Source organism: Cuculus canorus, chromosome 6, assembly GCF_017976375.1.
Source record: "Cuculus canorus isolate bCucCan1 chromosome 6, bCucCan1.pri, whole genome shotgun sequence".
Classification (NCBI taxonomy): Eukaryota; Metazoa; Chordata; class Aves; order Cuculiformes; family Cuculidae; genus Cuculus; species Cuculus canorus.
Genome location: NC_071406.1, coordinates 258,208 through 274,339, shown reverse-complemented (window position 1 = coordinate 274,339; position 16,132 = coordinate 258,208). Strand labels below are relative to the sequence as shown.

General features: G+C 46.2%; 1 protein-coding gene across 1 annotated transcript in view; it reads left to right on the top strand.

The window, feature by feature from the left end:
• Positions 1-15,824, top strand: part of TANC1 (tetratricopeptide repeat, ankyrin repeat and coiled-coil containing 1) — a 49,832-nt gene extending 34,008 nt beyond the window's left edge. Inside the window, 20 exon segments of the mRNA XM_054069224.1 lie at positions 201-402; positions 405-807; positions 1,201-1,309; positions 1,524-1,646; positions 2,327-2,498; positions 2,501-2,562; positions 3,188-3,373; positions 5,271-5,349; positions 7,345-7,478; positions 7,959-8,082; positions 8,203-8,252; positions 8,254-8,323; positions 8,326-8,369; positions 8,371-8,379; positions 9,164-9,296; positions 10,179-10,216; positions 10,218-10,271; positions 11,832-11,978; positions 13,587-13,687; positions 14,507-15,824. Coding sequence (XP_053925199.1) covers positions 201-402; positions 405-807; positions 1,201-1,309; positions 1,524-1,646; positions 2,327-2,498; positions 2,501-2,562; positions 3,188-3,373; positions 5,271-5,349; positions 7,345-7,478; positions 7,959-8,082; positions 8,203-8,252; positions 8,254-8,323; positions 8,326-8,369; positions 8,371-8,379; positions 9,164-9,296; positions 10,179-10,216; positions 10,218-10,271; positions 11,832-11,978; positions 13,587-13,687; positions 14,507-15,824 — 3,558 coding nt within the window.
• Positions 15,825-16,132: the final 308 nt, after the last annotated feature.

The following is a 16,132-nucleotide window of genomic DNA, read 5'->3' as shown; positions in this document are numbered from 1 at the left end:
GATGATCAAAGGTAGAAATGCTGTTCTGCCCGTTCCCAAGGGACAGTGTTTGCAAAACCGTCGCAGAGATGCTGAGTTTCTCTTTACTCTGTCCAGTGCTTGTTCCAGAAGAGAATGCAGCAGAGATGCAGAGATGTTGAGTTTCCAGTGCTGGAATTCTCTAATGCCTGTGTGGGTTTCTTTCTCTCTCCCCCTCACAGGAAATAGCAAGTTCACTGCCCTTTTTCAGAATATCCCTGGACAATTTTCCAGACAACAAAGAAATCTATGACGATTTGAATGCTTATATTCAGTACAGAATTAATAACAGCCAGGAAATTCTAAACAACATCTCTTTAAATGGAAAAGCTGATGCGGCTGTTGTTGGGAAAGTGAGTAACCACCTGATCATGAGGAGCCTGGGATCTATCTCTATTTGAAACTCACTCTGGATCTTTTCCAAAAAGGTCACTTAGTAATCAAAAGTGCAAGCTACAAGGTTGTTCCCGTGTCTCTGTCAGAACTGTACTTACTGCAGTGCAATATGAAGTTCATGACAAACTCTGCTTTCGAGCGAGCCCTGCCGATATTAAATGTGGCCCTGGCATCCCTGCATCCCATGACAGATGACCAGATTTTCCAAGCTGTTAACGCAGGCCAAATAAGCGGCGAACAGCAATGGGAAGATTTCACCCAACGGATGGAGGCCCTTTCGTGTTTCCTGATAAAAAGACGCGACAAAACACGGATGTTCTGCCATCCCTCCTTCAGGGAGTGGCTCATATGGAGAGCGGATGGTGAAAATACCGACTTCTTGTGTGAGCCAAGGTAAACGAAACTTGCAGGGAATCCTGTGCAAAAACCCGCAGTTGTGGTTTGTGTAACTGGATGCAGCAGTTGGTGAGAGGAGAGAGTGATGTTAAAGCACGAGCGTGCCTAGTTCTTTCCAAAATGAAACCTCCTGTCAGTTTAGAGGCAGACTTGACCAGCAGTGTCAGAGGTCGCGATGCATAACTGACTTTGTAGAACTTGCAGATTTGCATTTGACTTTACTCCCTTCACAGGGCAATGGAAAAAATAGGTCATTAGTACAGCAAAATAAGTGAGGATTATGTGCAGCAACAGCGTGTCTATTTGGTGCAGAACAGAAAGAACAGATCATTTGGACTCCTTTAATCACCAGAATATTAAGGCAGTTCTCTCTTCACCCTTTTTTGCCAGGAATGGACATGCTCTGCTGGCTTTCATGTTTTCTCGACAAGAGGGGAAGTTAAACCGCCAACAGACGATGGAACTTGGTCATCATATACTGAAAGCTCACATTTTTAAGGTAAAGCTTACAGCTTGATAGGTTTTATAATCTGTTCATATGAACGCGTCTCAGATATCCCTCTGAGTTGCTTTAACCATTTGTTAGAAGCTTATGTGAAATACTTGGAAGTGCTAATAAAAAAAATGGTTACTTCTCTTTATCCTGGTGAGATGTAGATAATAATGGTATTCTGATCCTACAGAGAGATTTCCTGTTCTATCATTTCTGTCAGGGTCTCAGTAAAAGGACTGGAATTTCTTCCAGTCACCTGCAAGCCCTGTGGATTGGTTATAGTACGGATGGACTGTCTGCAGCCCTGGCTTCTCTGCGGAACATCTACACGCCCAATGTGAAGGTGAGAAAGCGAGCATTCCTGTACAATCGGTGCTTCATCTGCTGCTGTCGCTGTGGCCCTGGTGATGGATGCTGAGACTGATGTAACTCTAGGACAAAAGCCACCACTGTGCATCTGTCACTCCTTCATGACAAGTCTTCATGCACTTTTTTAAGCTGTTAAGGTCCAGTTCAGCTTTCCATGATGGTTTTGATGGAAAGAATAGTTTCTCCCGATCCAGATGTGGCCACGCTCTGTAGTGTAGATCAGTGTGAGGTTTGCATTTCAGGGTCCAGGTGTACCCCCCGGGCAGACATCAGCAGAATCCTCTTGTACAAGGGGAGTCGTCTAAAATACCCTGAGAGCAAAAGGATGTCAGATGCCAGAAACTTTGCATTATTATTTCAACTCCTGGACTGTGAATAGGGAAATCCAACCAGACAAGTGCAGTTTTAGCCAACTGCTAAGCCTTTCTATTGGCAATCACACACACACACGATGTAGTTCAGAAATTACAATAATCTATTTCCTAACAGATGATTTTAAACTTTCATATTGCAATGTATGTGATAAAGTTGATGTCTACCAATAAAATGAGCATCAGAATTTGGGGGTAATGTATGAGAACCTGAACCCAGCTGTGAGCCTCTTAACAAACACAGGCAAGTCTGAGGAAAAAATTGTTTTAAATTAAATTTTAGGTGAGTCGGCTGCTGATGTTGGCAGGAGCCAATGTGAATTACAGGACTGAAGTGCTCAATAATGCACCAGTTCTGTGTGTCCAGTCGCACCTTGGACATGAAGAAGTGGTCACTCTTCTACTGGAATTTGGAGCTGCTATTGATGGAACTTCAGAAAACGGGATGACGGCACTCAGTACGCAGCAGCCGCTGGTCACATGAGCATAGTTTCACTGCTCTGCAAGAAAGGTGCAAAGGTAAGCTGATGAAGAGGATCGCAGTCTTTGCAGCCAGAAAAGCTTTGCAAAGTCCTAAGAAAACTTAACACACACAGACTTGGGTCAGGGCAAGGGCAGCAAGAGAATCCAGAACACCTTGCACATACTTCCATGAGACCTTTTCCGTGTGTGCTGATCTCACCCCTCTGGCCATGCCATTCTTCTGATTTGGGTGCAGCTCACTGTGCACATACATTACCTGTACTTCACTGACGTGTCTATAGCGATGTTATGGGACACAGTGTCAGAAGGCTTGCTAAAGTCAGGGTAGACAAGGTCCACAGCTCTCCCCTCATCCACCACGCCAGTCACCTTATTGTAGAAGGCTGTCAGGTTGGTTAAACAACGTTTTCCCTTGATAACCCCAACACTGACTGCTCCCAGTCACCTCTTGTCCTTCGTGTGCTGGGAAATGGTTTCCAGGATTAGTCTTGTTGTCACCCCCAGCTAAGGCGAGGCTGTTTGGCCTGTGATTCCCCAGATCCTTCTTGTCATTCTTGATGACAGGAGTGACATTTGCTCTCTTGTGGTGCTCGGGAGCTTCCCCCTCTCCATGACGTTCCACTATGGTGTTTGAACTGTGGACATTTCTTTCCCCGTGCAGGCTGACTCTGTGGACAAGAAGGGCCAGTGTGCTTTGGTGCACAGTGCACTGAGAGGGCACTGTGAGATCCTTGAATACTTGCTCAATGTTGTTTGGATAACGCCTTCCCAGGAACAAAACTCACTGAGAAAAAGCCAGGCACTGCAACAAGCTCTCACAGCAGCTTCCAGCATGGGACACTGTCAGGTGCGTTGGGAGTTCAGGTATTTCCAGAGCTATTTGGATTTATCAGAATTGTACGACAGTGCTCACAGCTGTATTTAAAGGAGGTTTGGAAAGCAGAACTGTTGAAACTTGTGGTATTTCAAGTATTGTGCATTCTTAGCAGTGGTTCTAAATGCTGCCTTCAATTATCCAACAATATCATTTGCTTCAGACTTTGTTTATATGTAGTTTTCTATATAATTGTTCCTCTCTGTTCTTGGAAGTTGCCCTAAATCCTTAGTGGCAATGATGACATTCCCTGTCAGTGACCCACCCTAGTGTGTTTCTGCATTAGGCTGAATTTTTTATCTCATACTACAACAAATTGTATATTGCACATCCCCTGCACGTGCTTAGCTTTCTAACCAGACGCACTTGTCAAGTTACAGCCTTCAGCTAAAGGTCACTTAGGACAGGAATCTGGGGTTGGGTGCCTGTACATGATAAAAGACGTGTTTGTCAGCATTACAGTGATACTCAGCTAAGGAAAACTCAAAGTAAACATATCAGAAATACTCAAACTGCTGCAGATATTTAGGTAATACAAGTACATCTCCTGTTCCCTGGGAAAATAATCTTAACCTTAATATAAAAGCAATCAGTAAGTGAAGGCACTTGAATAGAAATCACACTGGGCTGATGGGATTTGGTGTACATGTATTGTAAGTGATGTGCCAAAAGTGGAAACCTGAAATCTCGTCAGTTAAAACCATTTCAGCATTCCCTTCTTTAAAATCTGTTTTTAACTACCATAAGATGAAGAATCTGATCTTTTAAAGTTGTTTATGTGAGTCAAATACAGAATGTCCATGCGCAGTGAGTGACCTTATTATAGGACATATGAGCCATTGGTGCCTCACAATGGAAATTTGACGTTTCTGAGCTATGATTAACTTGAATTGATGGATAATTCATTCACTGTCATAACAGTTCTTGTTTGCTATGCACTGGTACAATGAAAGCAGTCGATTCCTAGATATCAGCCAAATAAATCACATTAATCAAATATAGTTGCTTTTCCTGAAAGTGTCCATCTTTCTATATTTTTAGGACAATGGAGGAAGCTTATTTCTTCTTAGCTAGAAAAGACCTGTATATTTCATGAATTTTAAATAAATTATATTCTAGCATTTCAGATTTTAGGATTTTCCATAGTGTATGCACACCTCTCATACAACCTGAAACGCTGTCCTTTCTCCTTTTCTACCTTTGACTTCTCCCATGGCGTCCCAACACCTCTGTCATTGCGATCCTGTCTCCCATTAGAAAATCTGTGTAAAAGAGCCCTTAGAGGAGGGGGTTATTTAATAATATTTTGCTAGAAGGTGGTTACAAACCAAAGGATTTCCTTAATAAAATAAAATTAAAAACAGGAAAAGAACTTAGAACTCAAAATCAGGAATCTAACATGCTTAAACCCTTGTGTGAAGAATTTTGGAAAGCAGCTGGGATATTGACAGTGTGAGACAGGGATCTCCATTTTACCAGATGTGTGCAAATATTCTGGTTTTTCCCTTTGTTTTAGACAATATGGAATTTCCCCACTTTACTGGAATGCTCTATTTTTATTTTTGGCATTGTTCCTTGTGATGATTCTGGCATGTGTGGGTCACCCAGGAGCTCAGTCAGTGGTACCCATGTGAAGTCCCGACCCAGCTAGTGGACGTGGGCCGGGCTGGTTTTGGACTGCTTGCAATAGCGTTCAGTCATTGTTAAACTGGGCTTGCTTTGAGGGATTAGAAACAATATTCCTTTCCTTTGATTTGTGTGCACTGAGAGAAGCGCTCTCGTTGGTTTTACATCTTTTACCCACTGCTCTTTCTTGTAAGTGGCAGCTGATGTGTTTGTGACACTGCATCTCTGCTCACTGTTTTGGCAGGTGGTTTGCTACATCTTGGCGATGGAGAAGGACCACGGCGTAGACATCAACGGCAATGATGCCTTGTGGGGAGAGACAGGTACTTCCTTTCTCGCATTTTCCCTAATTAGAGCTGCTCCTTTCAGAAGTGAGAGGTTTTAATTCTGATTTTTTAAATATAATTTTCTGGTGTAAAAGTCATGGGAAAATAACAGTTTTAATAATGAAATGTAGTTTATAGATAGAGAGTTTAAACTTATTAAATGTACTTATCTCGTGTATTGAGATTATTTTATATTAAAATTACTGTAAGTACTGACTTCCTAATGAAATTGAGAACTGTGGAAATGGAGTGCTGCAAGCTTCAGCGTTGCATGTCATCAGATTAGCTGTTTGAGGAGTTGTGTTTGCAGGAAATGCTCCTGTGTTCTCCTTAGGCAGTGGATGAAAGGACTTGCCTTTGTATGGGAAATGCCAGATGTCTTGTTAAAGACAGTGAACTGTGCAGCTGGAGGTTTCTGTTTTACTGTAGGAGTAGCATCTCAGTTTCACTAAACAGCTGGGATTGCAGAGGTGGGGGAGCAGGCTCCCTGAGTGACTGTCACGAGCTGCTTTCAACACCGGAGAGCAAGCGCTCTTTGTTCTGTGCACAAACAAAATCCACTGAGTTCCCAAACCCAGACACTAGCCCCAATTGTGCTGCAGGCAAAGTCAGACGCCGTTGGCAATGTTAAGAATTCTACTTTATCATGTTTGAAAATGCTAAAAAAGGAGTAATAAGAAATTCAGTTTGACCCACTTCTTGTTAGAACATTCACGGTACTAGGATTGAGAAAATGGAGGAGTGGGTCCTTTGCCGGTTCTCGCGGAAGTCAGCACGTGAGCCCGTTTGCGAGACAATGTTAACATTGCCGATGGCACTTCAACACGAGCAGCACAAAAAAACATTCTAATTTCAAGCTCCATTTAGAACACACAATAAGTTGATGCGAGTGAAATGGAAGAGGGAGGAAAATCATGGTGTGGAAAATATTTTATTGTCACGTTTCAGTGGGTGTCAAAGTGCAAAGCCAGGAGAACGGCGAGCTAGAGGAGAAGGGGACACATGTAAAGGTACCGCCCTATAGCAGCACTGCAGCATCCAGGTGCTGAGCAGAGTCACAGGATCAGTGCAGAATGTGGGGGAGTGCCCTGCTTTCTCGTAAGCTGTACATCATGATCAGAGACAGGCAGTCATTGGTATCTTACAAGCATCTGAAATAAAGATGCTGTCAGGGGGTTTCTGACTGCTCTCTGGACACCTTTGCTGCTCTGCTGTGCTGGGTGGCTCTGGCGCCAGTGTCCATGGCACCGCGCTGTCCTGCTGGTCCCAGGCAGTGCTCCCTGAGAGCAGTACCCGTTTGGTGAAAGGGTGCAGGGGTCAGGAACACACTTTTTGGTTCAAAACAGGTCTTTAAGGTGAACTAGAGCTTCCTGTCTCTTGTGGCCTGGAAAATGTACAGGAATCCCTCGAGCAAGGGCTAACCCCCAGGAACTGGAACTGTTGCTGGGTGACCTGCTGTGTTCTTCACTGTCAAAAACAGAGAAAACAATTCTGACGAGTGCAGAATGAAGCTAAATTGTCCAAGACACAGACTTTTTGCAGACATCTAAACACCTGATGTTTGGTGACTTCACTGCTAGGGCTCAAGTGAACAGGGCAGGCTGAAACTGGAGTCACAGCCCCTTTGCCGAATCCCAGCACTGCTGTTGTCTGCACCTTTGGGAAAGGCCTGATGACAGGGGTGATGCTTTCTTGTCAGGATCAAAATGGTGAACAAAAAGGAGCTAGGAACTACCTGAGGGTGATGGGGTCATCCAGAATTTCCTTTTAGCCTACGAGCTATGCACACAATACAGTTGTTCTCATTGAGAATCATCTTTTTATTTACAAGAGCATGTCTGTGGGTTTTTGGCTTACCTTGATAGTGACTGATCCGTTGAGTCTGAAAATAGGTAGGAAAATCTGGTAGAGCAGCCGAGTTTAAAACCACTGGGGATTCAGCAGATGTGGTGGAAAGCTACATGGTGATGTTGATGGCAGTGCGTTTTTCAGCCCTGACAGCTGCTGCAGGACGAGGAAAGCTGGAGGTCTGCGAATTCCTTCTTGACCATGGAGCAGCTGTGACGAGAGCCAATCGGAGGGGGATTCCTCCACTTTTCTGCGCTGTCCGGCAGGGGCACTGGCAGGTCGGACACATCTTTGAGTTAAACAGGTTCTTTTGGGAAGCGGTCCTGGATTCCTCCATTCTAGTCCTGGAATAAATTAGTGCCCATTTGCAGCAGCTTCAGGACATGCTTAGAAGCACCTTCTGAAGTTATTTGAAGTGATACAAAGGATTCCAAAGTCTAGCAGCTGTGTGACAGCCTTACTTATCATATCCCTGAAAGAGAATGCATGGCAGTTAAAATGTGATATTTCCTGTAGGAAGAGCAGAGGCAATTTCAGATCCTTTGTCCTGCCTCTGTGCCTTACAGTCCAGAGCTGTCCTCGTGCTGGGCCCTCCTGTCAGGAGAAGGCCCTCAACAGCAAACAGTTAAAGCTGGAGCTGCACAGGAGTTGTCAGTGATCACTGTAAATAACACTTTAGTCCTCCTCTTTAAGTTTGTGCTATTGTGGTTAAAAGGTACACCTGCCAGATTATTTCAGATCGCTCTTTCTTGTTTCAGATCGCCAAGCTTCTAGTGGAGCACGGATCTGATGTGAATGTAAGTGACAAGCAAGGCCGAACTCCACTTATGGTGGCTTCTTGTGAAGGACATCTGAGCACGGTGGAATTTCTGCTTTCTGAAGGTAGGGAATGAACAGTGGTTCAGGGCTGTGCAGCTGTACCAGAGCCTGCATCTGAGCGCGTTAGGTAGCTTTGCCTATTAAACAAGACGTCTTCATCACAAAGTTATTTCATTTTTACAGGTGCTGCTATGTCATCTTTGGACAAGGAGGGGCTGACGGCTTTGAGCTGGGGCCTGTCTGAAAGGCCACAGGGAAGTGGTGCAGTATTTAGTTGAGAAAGGTGCAGCAACTGATCAGACAGACAAAACGGACGAACACCCCTAGACCTGGCAGCCTTTTACGGTGACCGCTGACATTGTAAGCAGAACAGAAAAACAAAGCATGTGCTCAATTTTCATAATACGGAACAAAGCTTAGAAAAGCACTTGCCAGCCAGACCAGAAAGGGCGGTTGGAGGGAGGAGCCAAGATGCACGCACTTCTGGCACGTAAATTGCAGTGCCAGCCTTTACACAGAAAAGCCTTTTCTGGATGAGGTTTTAGCACCAAGGTGGTTGTGGACAGAGGTCCAGCATTACGCTATTGTTTTACAGTGTGCTGTTGTACTTCATTGTCAGTGGTTTAAATCCCAATAAAAAGTAGCACTTATAATCTGTGTTGGATGAACTGGAACTGAAAAAAAACCAAACATCTGTGGGACACAGAAAAGAAATTTCTGTGTTCAGCCTCTGCAAACCCATCGAGGTGACCTGAACGGGTCACTGTCAGTTGAGTGCCTGAGTGGAATAGGGATCCTGAGTGACAGATGTGGGAGGGAGCAGAATGTTACCAGAACAGATGAAATGCAGTAAGATTTTGCCTCTCTGTCGTAAGGCAGCATTACTCATCCGCGATAGGTATTGTGCATGCCTTGCCTGACAGGGAGAGACCTGCTAGAAACCCATACGCTTCCCATTTTGTGGAGAAGGCCCCGAGCACAAACTGTGTTGTTCCCCAGTCTGAGCACGTGGAAATGGAAGGCATTCTCTGGAGCGTATCCCCAGTATATCACAAGGAAGATTAGGTGGTGGCTTAAATATTTCAGTGTTCTGCCTTGCCTACCAAACATGATGTCACATAGCTTGTAATGTTTCTTTCCACAGGTACAGTATTTGGTAGAGAAAGGAGCAACGATTGAGCATGTTGACCACAGTGGGATGCGGCCCCTTGACAGAGCCATTGGGTGCCGGAACACGTCAGTTGTGGTTATGCTGCTGAGAAAAGGAGCCAAATTAGGTCAGTAAGATGGTCCTATGTGCACGAGAAACACCTGATATCTGCCCTGCTAGGGTTATTGCCCTGCCTGTAATGTACATAGATGAGTCAGACTTGACGTGCACACAGACTTTGTGCAGGTTGTATGGTTTGCAGATACCTGCTCAAAAGAAACCAGTCTCTCCTCTAAGGGCAGGCACTCCAAACTCGCTTCAGAAGTGGGGAGACACAAGTGACTGTGTTGTGTTCCTTTCTCAGATGGATGTTGATGAGGAGGCCTGGAGGAGTCCGTCTTTACGTGGTTGCTCTGTCATGTTATACTTAAACAAGAAAATGATGATTACGCTATTGGTGTTACTTAAGTCTGGTGTAATTTAATGACTTGGATTAAGGATTACATTTAAATAACATTCTTTTACTAAATTATAGAATTGTACATTTCTGCAAAGGGTGGGCAAAAGGTTTACATCCAAATACACGTATCATCAGTGGGCAGGTGTGTGTATGGCAATTGTTGGACCTGTGGTACCTTTGAATCATTGTTTATTATTACTTGGGTACTAAGTGTGATCAAATACATGTCCTTACTTAGGCCTGAACTTACCCGTGGCTCTCCTGTCCTGCACTGGCTTTAGCCCGGGGCGACATGAAACAGCTGGGTTCTGGTTGGGTGGGGCGGCAGGGGCAGTAAGGCTCTATGCATGTCTGGAATACATGTGCATACACAGGTAAGAATAAGCGCAAGAATAAGAGTAAGAGTAAGAGTAAGAATAAGCGCAAGAATAAGAATAGCTCCATGCAGGTGGAATATCTGCTGAAGCAGGATTAAGCTTTCTCGTGTGAATAGATACCAAAACACACTTTCTTCCCTTTTGTCAGAGATCCTTAAAATTTAACTTGCAGGAAATGCAGCATGGGCAATGGCCACCTCAAAACCGGATTATCCTCCTTATTCTGCTGCAGAAACTGATGGAAGAAGGAAATGTTCTGTACAAAGTAGGTAGACTTTTTTTTTGATAGCAGTGCATTATAACTGGACTCCTCTCGGAGGGCGGATTAAAGCTCTTTATCCCTCCTTTTTCTGTTCAAACAAGATGTATGCTTGCACATCCTCTTGGGTTGGGAATGAGACCAAGAAATTGTGACAACCCAGGAAAGAATCACTGAAAACTCCTGCGTAAAACAAGAGAAGTAACATTTCCAGTACATTCCTCTCTGCTGAGCAAGTTGCTCTGTGAACCTGTGTCACACTCAGTTGCATAAGAGAATGCAGAATGTCACGTGCTGGTTGCAAGCGCCTTGTTTGAGTGATGTTTTGCGAAATCCTTTTCTTTATGGTAATGCTCTTTCGTTGTGCTGTTTAAAGATGTGATGAGGAAGATGACATTCTCTTTACTAGCGGTGATCTGTTGCTCAGGAGAGGGACTGGAATGTGTTTTGTAAGATATGTGGTACACCCGTGCCGTTTCACTGGTGCCGCACAGCGCTGTATGCTTTAAGCATCATTCACTCTGCTCTGGCAGCATGAAATGGGTTCAGGTACCTTTCAGCACAGGACGCTTCTCGGCCTGCAGGAGAATAGGTCTCTGCTGAGCCTGGCCGCTCTCCGGTGTCACACTTCCCAGTGCTGTGGTGGACTGGGACCCGCTGGTGCCCAGGGAGCGGGTACCACCGTGTTGGCAGCACCAGTTCCTTTTCTTCGCTCCTCCGCGGGTTGTTCCACAGGCTGAACCCTGCCTGGACTCTGAGACCACAGCGTAACTTGGCAGGACTTGGTACCAAGACCTTTTCCCAGTTTGTTACCAGGGGCTGAATTCCCCGCTTGTGTCTGGTTTTGTGTGCATGATGGCACTGCAGTGATCTGAATGGACTTGCCGGAGCTGTGGGGTCACTGAGCTTGCTAAAGCTTTTCCAATATGCTTTACTTATTTATTTGCCAGAGGGTTTTAAATGGACGGTTATTTTGTGGAGTAACACATATTTGGGTGTGCTCACAGTATGCAATAACTACTTCTCAGCTCTCCAGCTGAATAAAAGAAGACAAATCTTAACTATTTTCCGGGACAGTTTCCACAGTAAATTTTGACCACGGAGTGTTAAAAGGAATTAAATATATATTAAATTGTAAAATATTCATAAAGAGAAACATTTCTTGTCTGGTCACCCCAAAGATTGGCTTTTCCTACCATTCTTCGAGGATTTTGGTGGTATTAGCAAAACTGCCTCAAGTCTTCAGTTTACTGTGGAGGTGAATCCTGCGTAAACCGCACGTACGTGAATTTTTCTGTACAGGCAGTTTGTGTTAATGCAAACATCCTGGTGAAATGCCATTAAAGGCATGAGCTCAGAAACAAGCCCAACCTCCGGCTGAGATGGAAATGCTCCGCCGGTGTCTGTGTGTAAGGGTAATTCATAACGTGTGTGTTTGTTTTTTAAAATGGCTCTGTGTTTCTCCGTGAAGAGTGCTTCTCCATAGGTGTCAAATATAATTCTGCTTTTTTGCAACAGTACTGCAATATTCAGTTTGTGAACAGGATCATGTTCCCTAAATTTTAGAAAGGCAAGATGAAGGAAGCAGCCCAGCGCTACCAGTACGCCTTGAGGAAGTTTCCGAGGGAAGGATTTGGAGAAGAAATGAAAGCCTTCAATGAGCTGAGAGTTTCACTGTACCTAAATCTGTCTCGATGTCGCCGGAAAACAAACGTAAGCTCTTGCTGTTCATTTGTTGCCACTCTGTCACTGGGAATCCCAGACTTCAGTGTTGCTGAGTTTGCACCAGGACACAGGTTTTTGCTAGTTTAGAATCCTTTTCAATTGTATCCTGGTCCTGGGCTTTTTGGGTCAGTGAGTAGGGACGATTCGTAAGCTGAGGCTGTGTTGCTGTGGGGATCTCTTACAGCTGTTCCTGTGTAATCCAGTTGTTTGGGAACAATGAATGGCTGGGTGTTCCTGGTACCTGTAAAAGACTGAGTGGCACCTGTAGCAGCACTCCTTTTGCTATCCCACAGCACGGCCTGCCGCTGTGGCCGCCTCTGTGTCTGTGGCTGCTTTGTACCATGTGGCTGGTGAGAACCCGAGTGACCATCAGAGCAAAGGTGCCTGAGCTTCTGAATGTACCTGACACTGTTCTTGTTTTCCAAACAGTAGCTCCTTAATTCCCCGGCCATTCACCTTGTCCTTGGCACCTGCTCCATTTGAAAGATATCTGAACATCGGAGCCCAAGCCTGCACATGGGTGGTTCTGCCGCTGCCTCGTGCAGCACTCAAAGTCCTCTCCTCACTGTGCCAGAGCTGCCTCTCTCAATGCCTCCCCAGAGGAGAGGGGCTTTTTCCATTCCATCAGACCAACAGCAGAGTGGCTGTGTGACCGGCGATGCGTGTGTGCATGTCCCTCACCACATCTCAGGGATGAGCCCCCGTTTACCTCCTGCTAATTGACCTGCATCCCCTCCCATCCAAAGCTCAAGTTCACTGCGCTGCTCTTGCCTGGTACCTCATTTTGGGTGGGGTTTGGTGTTAATGCTTCCAACATGTAGCACCACGCTTGGCAGAACCTTTAATCTTCCCTCAGCTGTCTCTGCCCCTGTTTCAGTCCTGTTTTGTTAATCTCAGACTTTGGTTTAACCTGCAATTTACTGACTTCTGATTCTGTGTTCTTGTTAAATGAAGACCAAATCCATTACATCCAGTGCAATTGTTCTCTAAAACTGTCACTTACCTGGGCAAAGCAAGCTCTGCACTAGGCCAACCTGTTTCCCACTGTCTCTTGTTTTTGTCTAAATTCCTGGGTCTTTACCTGGCCTTCTTCCAAACACATTCTCAAGCTGTGCTGCCCAAGGTGACCATTTATCCTGTTGAACGCGCTGTCTCGTCTGGCATTTTCATGGAATTAAGAGAGGTTTGGATTGAAAGGGACCTTTGAAGTCCATCCAGTCCAGCCCCCTGCAGTGAGCAGGAACATCTCCAGCTCAGGTTGCTTGCGGCCCCATCCAACCTGGCCTTGAATGTTTCCAAGGATGGGGCTTCACCACCTCCCTGGGCAACCTGAATTTTAACATCTTTGGTTTGAAACTAACCATATCTTATCTACGTTGGCATTGCTTACTAGCAACCTTGGAGTCGGTTTCCCTTGGGCAGGAGACAAGGTTGGCAAGATGATGTCTGTTCTCAGTCTTTGAGAATGTATCTGCTCTTGCCAGCTAACAAAAGGGACTTTATGATGGCACGAGCTGTCTTCACCACTCAGGCACCACCATGAACAAAGCTCTTCTTGGCAGTGTGTGTAACGAGTACCTTTGTTTGTATTCTTAGGACTTTGGAATGGCCGAGGAGTTTGCTACCAAAGCCCTGGATCTGAAACCCAAGTCCTATGAAGCCTATTATGCTCGAGCGAGAGCCAAGAGGAACAGCAGGTACTGTTACAAGTCCGTGCATTTTTATCTTCCCAGTACTCTCAGTGGCTCTTCTTTTCCACCAGTTTTATCTGGAATTTGCAAAGAGCAAATTCTTTCCCCTGTGCGCTTTCCATGTGTAGGTGGTCTCTCTATCAGTTAAAGCCAGCCAAACCTGAAAGCAGTATCAAATACACACTTAGGTATTGATTAGGCGGTGCAGAAAGTAACTATCTGATATGCAGAGGGATGTTGCCAGTGTAAGATGTGAGGGCTGCTCCATGTGCCTCAGCAGAACACAGTGTGCCAAACTGCAGTGCCACAGTGTTTATTACCAGTAGTGGCTGGGTGCTTTTTCAGGACAGGGCAAGTTGAATCATGAGCAGTTCCAGGTAAAAACAAGGGGAAGGAGGAGGTACCACCTCTTTAAGCTAGACAAACAGTGCGCTCTACGGGCACAGCAGCTGTGTAGGGAGAGGTGCCTTTGTCATTCACCGTGTCTTGTCCAAGCACAAGAAGAAGTAGCTGTGAGGTACCGTGCAGCAAGGTCCCGTTCAGAAGAGAACAGTAAAGGGCTGGGAAGCAAAGCGTTGGGTCGCGGTGTCACCAGGAGACTGCTGCTGCCGTACTGGAAAAGCTGCTGGGATATGGGGAGAAGGGCTAAGGGCTGGGTCTGTGCTTTCACTGTAGGAAACTTTCTTGTGTCAGAGAACATCGAGTTGCTCTATTGCCGCCCCCTGCAGCAGGTGACAAACCAGAGTGTTTCTGTGACGGTGGTGGAGGTGGATGAGCAGCAGACAGCACCACGTTTGCATCACTTACGGTTTTTTCCCTCATCAGAAAGCTACTGGCTGCTCTTGCTGACTTACGTGAGGCCGCACAGCTGTGTCCCAGCAACCCAGAGATCAAACGGCTTCTGGCTCGCGTGGAGGAGGAATGCCGACAGTTCCAGAGAGCACAGCAGCAGAAGCAGCAGTCTCCACAGCCACCACCACAGGGTAACAGCTCTGATCAGGAGGAGGAGGGCATCGCACAAGGTGCGAACGAGGACTTCAATCTTCAAGACGGGGAGGACGAACGGCCACACCCCGATGAATCAGTTTCCTCTCCACAAAGGCCACGGTGTTCCCTGGCTGCTGCCCCATACAGCAGGACCCTTCAAGATGGGGTTCAGCAGAAAGCCAGACCTGCCTCCCCTCAGATCAGAGCAGGCAGTAAATACTTGCGAGAGCCAGGCTTGATTGTGCAGCCAACAAAGCAGGCGCAGATTGTAAAAACCAACCAGCACCTGAGCTCCATCCAGCCTGGATCCAGAGTGGGAAGTAGTCAGTGTAATACAAAGACACAATCATCTTTCCAGCATCTTCCCCAAAGCCCTCTGCCAGTCCGGCACTCCAGAATTCAGCACTTGGGTGGAACAAGCACATTATCTGGAAGCACTTCCACAGGCCCTGGTTCTGAGCTGTACGACGAGAAGTCTCAGAGTTCCCATTCACAGCAGAATGAGAATGTTTCTTTCCATTCTTTTCCAAGTCAGTCTAAAGCTGCAGGGAATTTCAGTGAAGTGAGGCAACAAAGTCCTGTAACCAGTGGCATCTCCACCAGTTCTCCATCCAGCACCATGATTCCTGCCAGCTCAACCGGCAGCTTAACTCCAGGCAGTGTTTTTCTGGACAGTGTTAAGGGGCTGGGCCCAGATGTTCGACTGAAGGAGAGCAACGTCAGTCCAGCTCAGAGTGCTATTGCTGAACACAGACCTCGCAACACCCCGTTTATGGGGATCATGGATAAAACTGCGAGGTTTCAGCAGCAAAGCACTCAGTCCAGTCGCACATGGCACTCTCAGGCACTGGATGGAGCACCAGCAACCGCTGCCTCCTGGGGCACTCAATCCTCAGGCTTTGAGCAGTTCTCAGTCAAACACTACCAGACTAAACCTGCCTCTGCTGGGTCTGCCTCAGGGGATGGCAGCCAGAACGGTGTGCAAGCAAAGGAACGTGAGGAGCTCCAGTGCCGCTGCCAGGACCACAGAGCACCCAAACAACCTCCTCGTTTACACCTGGAGGTGGCATCAAACCAGCAGCCTCACGTCAGTAAGGACGTCAGTCCTGTCCCATCTGCAAAGCCAAAGCGATCGTTCATCGAATCCAATGTATAAATACCATTTTGTGTATCACCAGGTTGTAAACCTTAGCACAGAGCATCCTAGGGCATCCCTCCCTTCCATCTGGAATATGGATCAGCGGGCCCTCTGTCAGTTCATGTCCCTGTTGGCCAGTCCCTAATGGGATACAACCACTTTGAACCGTTCCTGCCAGCACAGGGCAGGTACAGTAACTGGAATACCAAATCTGTGTGGAGAGCGCCCACTGGGCTCATCGACCCTCCGGCAGAGAAACCCTTCCCATCATATCCTACCATTAAGTAGGACTTTCCTGTATGTAGAGCTTTAATCCCGGCTTCTGG